This window comes from Otolemur garnettii, unplaced genomic scaffold (genome assembly GCF_000181295.1).
Source record: "Otolemur garnettii isolate 467f Iridium unplaced genomic scaffold, OtoGar3 scaffold00032, whole genome shotgun sequence".
Classification (NCBI taxonomy): Eukaryota; Metazoa; Chordata; class Mammalia; order Primates; family Galagidae; genus Otolemur; species Otolemur garnettii.
This window is the reverse complement of record NW_003852427.1, coordinates 11,420,102-11,427,292: the sequence shown is the minus strand read 5'-3', so window position 1 is coordinate 11,427,292 and position 7,191 is coordinate 11,420,102. Positions and strand designations below refer to the sequence as shown.

General features: G+C 47.3%; 1 protein-coding gene across 1 annotated transcript in view; it reads right to left on the bottom strand.

The window, feature by feature from the left end:
- Positions 1-1,933, bottom strand: part of GRK7 (G protein-coupled receptor kinase 7) — a 31,750-nt gene extending 29,817 nt beyond the window's left edge. Inside the window, exon 1 of the mRNA XM_003789448.1 lies at positions 1,170-1,933. Within this exon, the coding sequence (XP_003789496.1) occupies positions 1,170-1,781 (612 nt within the window). The 5' untranslated portion in view covers positions 1,782-1,933. The remainder of the gene's footprint in view (positions 1-1,169) is intronic.
- Positions 1,934-7,191: the final 5,258 nt, after the last annotated feature.

The window sequence follows — 7,191 nt, the reverse complement described above, 5'->3', positions numbered from 1 at the left end:
AAAAAAAAAAAAAAAAAAAAAAGAAAAGAAAAGAAAAGAAAAGAAAGAAAGAGCCAGAACTACAATGAGATAGCACTTCACCCCCACTAGGTTGGCCATAACAAAAAAATATGGAAAAATAACAAGCGTTGGCAAAGATGTGGAGAAACTGTGACCTTCCTTCAATGCTGGTGGGAATGTAAGATATGGGAAAGAGTCTGGCTGCTTCTCAGAAAGTTAAACAGAATTGCCATATAACCCAGCAGTTCTCCTCTCCTGGGCATGCACCCCGGAGAAATAAAAACAATTATTTAAACAAATACTTGCACATAAATGTTCATAGCCTCACTATGCCTGATAGCCAAATGGTGGAACCAACCCATTCCACAGATGAATAAATAAAATGTGGCATATCTATACAATAGAACATTATGCAGCCATGAAAAGGAATAAGCACTGATATATAGAGCGTGGATGAACCTCCAAGACACGCTGTGCGGAAGAATCTAGACGCAAGAAGTCACGTACTGTCTGAAACCTTCAGCATAGGCAAATCCAGACACAGAACACAGACGTGCTGTTGCCGAGGCTGCAGGAGGTTAAGGAGGGACGGGGAACGGCACAGGGGTGATGACATGTCTTGGATCTAGACAGAGGTGGTGGTTACACAACATCGTAAAGGTGCAAAACCCCACGTAATTGTACATTCTTTAATGGTTAATGGTTCGTTTTGTGTTATGTCAATTTTATCTCAAAACGTGTTTTACTTAAAAAAAGAAAGAGCTGGTCCCAGCAGTGGTTCAAAACAGGTTCTCAACTTTTCCTCAAGATGAGTATTTTCTTAGATATCCTTTTTTCTCCAATTGCCTCCATCACCACAGCTAAGGGGAAGAGAGAGCTTCCATCACATGTGGCTGTCACTCTCCAGCATGTTTCTGACTAAACCCCGTGAAAGAGCTTCTTGGCCACGTCCACACTGTGCTTCTCTCTCTTGCCACTTGTTTTATTTGAGGTGGTGACCAGAAGGAAGGGAGGTGGGGAGAGTGGGCTGGGAATGCTCCACATGGCTCTGAAATTAGCTCTAAGTAGGTTCCCTGGAGATTAAAAAAATAAAAAAAGAAAAAATAGGCAGCATAGCCCTGTTTTATGCTTGACGCTTGACCTTGCAGCCTGGTCATTCAGACACTTACCTCCCCAAAACCACCTTTCCCCAGCACGCGGAACTCAGTGAAGTACTTGTCCGACACGGGTTGCATCTCGAAGAGTTTCCACTGCAGAAACTTGTCGTAGAAGGGGCTGGCCAGGAAATCTCGGAAGGGCTGCTCCTGCAGGAAGGCCATGGCCTCGGCCTTGGCCAGCGCCACCACGGCTGCTCGCTCGTCCTCAGTGGTGGCTGCTTGGCACCTGGTGGCCAGAGCCGGGCTGAGGAAGGGGTGCGGGTGCCCCGGGGCAGGGCCAGGCGCACAGGCGGCCACCAGCCCCTGAAGCGCGCTGTCCTTGGCGGACCCCTCCTCAGCGAGCTCCCAGCTCTGCACGTCCTCCAGGAAGGCCACAGCCTCTCGGTACGTGGGCACCGTGGCGAGGAAGTCGCGGAAGAGGCGGCGGCCGATGGGCTGCTGCTCGCACAGGCTGTGGAAGTGCGGGGACAGCGCGCGCCGCAGCTCGGCACAGCCTTGCCGCCCGGGCAGTGCCAGGCTCCGGCGCCGCCGCTGCAGCTCCTTGCTGTCACCGTCCGAGGGCTTCCGGGCCTGCAGGTAGGCCGTGTTGGCGATCAGGTTGTCCAGGCCCCCCATGTCCACCATGGCCAAGCACAAGGAGCGCTCCCAGGGAAAGGGAGGGAAGGACAGGCTGCCGCGGGCCTGTCGGGCTGGTGGACAGCTAGCGAGCGGCTTTCCTGTCTGAGGCTGAATAACTAACAGGGGATTTAGTCTTCTGGTCTGTGGCTGGGACCGGGGAAGGGGGCCGAAAGAGGTTTCTCTTGTAAGAAGCTTTGGCTGGCTATGTATAGCTGGCCAGGCATTGGCACCTGCCAGGTCATGCTCCCACCCGCGCCCACAGATGGGGTACCTGCCTAGATCCACCTCCTGCCGTCAGCCCAACTGTCCTGGGCCTTTCTCTACACACACCTGTTCCCTGAATACTCAGCTGTACAGTGCTCAGAGGGAGTAACAGTCAGGTGCCATCTCATTTGTTGCTGAGAGCGGTATTTTAAACTGTTGCTAATTTTGCGTTTCTTACCAGGCTGAAGCTATGTAAACGCCTAGGAATAACAGGTTAGGAGGGGGAAGTTGGGAGGTTTCCGACTTGGGTCTAGTAGGCTGACACGAAGAACAGGTTACAGAAGGGAGCGCTCTGAACTTTGAGTCCTGAGAGTTGTTCCCAGAGGCCCTGGGAGTGGCTCTGCCGTGCCAGCTGCCCACTGGCTGGCCTGCAGAAACCCTCCAGCCACAGCTTTCTTAGCTCTGGTACCTTGCATATAAAGAGGAGAAGGAGGTCATCTCGACCCAGAACGTACCATGAAGTGACATAAGTAGGAAAAGCCCTATTCCTGAGACCGCGAGATAAAGGGAGTCAGCCCGGACTGTCTGGCTTTGAATGAGACAAGAATTTTCCATGACTCCAGAGACAGAAAGCACACTACCCCACAGCATGTGGTTGTGGCTGTTCCAAGGGCACAATCTAATGAGTGGTCCCTGAGTGCCAAGGAGCTCTGGTGTTGAGACCCAGAGCAGTGGAGTTTCAGGCGTGGTCCCCTGATGTCTCTGCTCGCCTCCTCACAGAGCAAAGCAGCTTCCCTCTGTGGAGAACACTCAGAGCTGTCACAGATCAGGACCTCACAAGACAGAAATTGATTTAGACATTCAGGCTAAGAACCTCTGCTCCAAAAATAACAACTGGCATCCTACGGAGAAAGAATACTCAGGTTTTTTCTTCACAAAGCAAGGCTAAGGCAACTTAAAAACAGTCATTCAGTATTATGCCAGAGTGTTTAAGAGGGGAAAAAAGTGAGAGAGAGAGAGAGAGAGAGAGAGAGAGAAAAATAAAGGGGAAGGAGGGGGAAAGCTAGCCAGTCTTTTTCCAAACAAACAAGCTCTAGGGCACACTTTGTCAAAACATCGTCTTGACCGCCTCGGTCTGCCGGTCAGAGCCTCCGACCAGTCCCGCAGAACAGATACACACTTGGCCTCATGCTACCAAGAATTATGTAATGAACTCGTGGGTGCCCTTTGGCTTTGCACTGCTGTGCTGCGAATGATCAACTCTATCGCAGAGAGTAATCTGCACTGGTGACCACTGCTCAGAATCACCCCATCTACCAGGAAATGCTGGTAGTTTTCTCATTCTTGATATCCTGGGTCTACATTTATGAGTAGTTAAAAATCAGTCCACGATGAGGAACTGCCTTTTCCCGTGGTTCTTATGAATGTAGCAGCAGTCTAACAGGGTAGAACTTTGAGACAATGGTCACCCCATAGGTATTTAACCTTATCACTGGAGAAAATTGCTTTCACAGATACATTGTCTGCTATGAACTGTTTGCTTCCACTTGCACGGATATTTTCCTTCATCTCTGAGGAGTCATTTAATCCACCATCGTCCAATAGAAATATATGAAGCCATATATGGAATTAAAAGTTTTCTAGTAGCCACATTAAAATGATAAAAGAAACAGGGGAAATTAACTTTGATAATTGCATTTGAGTTAGGTTAATATGTCAAGAATATTATTTCAATGTGTAATTGATACCTCTGGTTTGTATTTCACACTTACAACACATCTTAGTTCAAACTAGTCATATTTCACACGCTAAGCAGCCACATGTAGCGACTTATTAGATGACACAGAAGTAGCCTTTATTTATGTAACTCTCTCATTCACAAAAAAGAAGGCTTTCTTATCATTTGTTTTCTAATAGGAATACCATAGACCATCTGGGTAAAAATCTCACTGTCTTATTAATTGAAAATTATCTGATAGAATTATGAGAACAAAATTTAATTAATACTTGGCACAAAATTTAGGAGTTATAAAGTGACAGTATGGTACCTACTGGCAATTTTAAAGTTTTACCCACCCGATAATAGAGAGGTCTATTCGAAACGTGAAACTTTATGTGATTGCTGACAATAGGAAGTGGAGCTTTTCTTAACTTAAAGAAATAGTTATTGCTGGTCCAGTTAAAGGACAGCACCGAATCTTTGTCTTAGAAGTGGAGTCAAGTGCTGGGCACAGTCAGGATCTCCTGTGCCAAGTGGGAGAAAGTGCCAGAAATCTTGAGTTAGAAGTGTGGACCCACTGTTAGGAGAACTAAGTCTAGCATTAGTTGGGAGATCCAAACCCCAGCTTTAGGAGGTCCTAGCTGTGTAAGTTCGGGCAAGTTACTTAACTTCTCTGAGCCTCCGTCGCATCATCGATAAAACAGAGATAATAAATGCTGATTCTTGGATAAGCTTTTGACAGAATTACATGCCAATGAGTACCTGGCACAAAGAAAAGATCAGAAAGTATTAGCTTTTAAATGATGACTATCAAGTTTGGTTCAAAATTATGCTTTTCTAATGTGCAGATTGGCGGGGACAGACCTAGGCAATGTAGAAAATGGGTTCCGGGGTCCCATGTGCAGCTGGTACAGAGCAGCTACCCCGGGTTTGCACGGGACCTCAGAAAGCTGCAGTGCCCCATGAAACTGGAAGACATGGATCCGATGCGTTCAATGACATGCAGGATTTCAAGCAAGACAGACTACAACCAAATAATTTACTATAGTCTGCCATAAAAAGACATCTAAACTCTGTCCTGTGAAAACAGGAGCTCTGCGCCTATTTCATTTTGAATGAAAAATCATAACTTTCACGATAGTAGAAAGCAACTAAAATATTTCAGCAACTTTTTATGATCAGTTTTGCAACTTGAAGATAAAAGAATGTTGTTTGCTCAGGTCTTTCCTTCCCTTTTGTGTCATTTAAGCATCATTTATGGTGTGTATGTTCTTAATTTTCAAATGCTCTCATGTCACATTTGAAACACAAAGAATATACGTTTTTTAGGTTCACAATTAGTAATCAGGTGTGCTTGACTTGTTTCTCTTTGTAAGGCTTTATTTTGTAAATACATCCTAAGATTAACTGTGCAAGGAAAACAGGTAAGTTAGGTTTTTGATAAGAACGTGACCATTTTTTAAAATGTGCAGTTCTCAGTTCTCTGGATGGCCCAATAGCATGTCTATTTAAGGCTGAAGAATTATGAAGTAATATAATGTGATATTATATGGTCTCAGAAACAAGCAGAAAATATTTGGTAAGTCCTAAAGCAAACTCCACCATGTCAGCATTAGGATACTCCAGATTAGGCTTCAACTTCTGATTTGAACCTTTCCACAGTGAAAGTTTTTGGCTCTTTTCCTCTCCTGGAAGGTAAAACAAGGAGGTCTTTACCTTCCTAACAAGAGCTGGCCACACTTTATATTTGAATAATGTGAAATAACCAAAAATACTTTTTTGGTTTTTAAAAAATACCTTGTGGCAATTCATTACAGCAGCCACAGAAAAGTATGACAGGGGCTGTCTGGTAGGAGCTGGGACCACAGAGGGAACGTCTGTCCAGTGGGGGCTAAGAGAGATGCAGTCGCTCAGAGAAGAGACCCTACCTGAGGCTGAGAGAAGGGGAGAGACGCTTTGGTACCTGTCTGTGTTGGCAGAATCTGGCCCCAAGCCAGAGAGCAAGGCAGGCTGGGAAATGAAGCTTGCAGACCTTGCATGGGGCCAGCCCATCTCACAGAGGATACCGATTAGAGACGGGCAAAGTCAGAAAAAGTCTCTGAGAACAAACATGACAATGAGGGGCACAACTCTCAGTGAGCCATCTCGTGAAGGCTTTGCTGTCTCTCCTAAGAACAACGGGCGCCCACTAGAGTGTTTAGACATGGTTGTATTTGTGTTGCTAAGACCCCAGTGACTACTGTCTAGGTAGGAGGCTTCTGCAGCAGCCCAGTGGGCAATGAAGGTGGCAGTAGACAGGGAACAAGCAGAAGGAGTCATAAGCTAGTCAGAAGGCAAAATGGACAGAAGGTGGTGATATGGAGGGTGAGGAGGAGGGAGATGAAGGGGTGAGTCCAGGGTTTGGGCTGGGGGAACTGAATGATGACCATGCCATTCACCAACATAGGGAAAACCTAGAAGAAGGTATAGTTTAGGATGAGATTGGGACCTGTGGAGTTTGGGGTGCCTGCGAGACATCCAAGTGGAGATATTAGGTAGGCAGTTGGACTCAAGGTCTGGAGTTCAGAGCCGGGGTCTGGGGGGAGAGGTACATTTGCAAGTCATAGAGGCGTGGGTGACAACTGAGGTGGGCACTAAAGAACCCGTCCAGGGACAGAGTGCTGATGAGACCTGCAGAGGGACAAGGACTGAAGCATGAGGCTCTTCAGCCTCTCTCAGTCAGGGAAAGGAGGGTGAGTCTGTAAGGGAGCCAGAGGCACGATCAGAGGCATCGGGGAGCAGCCGGGAAAGTGGTGCCACAAAAGCCAAAGAGAGAGGGGGGCCAATGGCATCAAATGCTGCTGAGAGGCGGAGAAGATGAGGAAAAGGATTGACGTTTGATCAGCGGGATGGAAATCATGGGGTCCAGAAGCAGAATGCTCGGTGGCTCACTGACATTGTAAGACTGACTGGGGTGGGCTGGGGAGGGGAGGAGGATGAAAAGATGGAGATTGCAACAGAACTCTGCCCACGAAGGTGGGGACAGATACATGCTGGGGAGCTGGAGAGAGAATTCGTGGTGGTGTCTTATGCATGTCAAGAGCTGACAGAAATGGCTGGGCCCAGTAGCTCATGCTTGTAATCCCAGCACTTGGGAGGCCGAGGCCAGTGGATTGCGGAGCTCATGAGTTTGAGATCAACCTGAGCAAGAGCGAGACCCCTATCTCTAAAAAACAGGCAGGCATTGTGGCCGTCGCCTGTAGTGCCAGCTACCTGGGAGGCTGAGGCAAGAGAATCACCTGAGCCCAGGAGTTTGAGGTTGGTGTGAGCTGTGACACCACAGCACTCTACCAAGGGCAACCAAGTGAGACTCTGTCTCAAAAAGAAAAAATAAATAAAAAGCTGACAGAAAGGAGCCAGGATAGAGGCCAAGGTTAAAATACAAGGGAAAAACACACAAGTTTCCTGAGAAGGCAGAGGAGGAGCGTTCAAAGCACAGGACTGGCCTCAGGG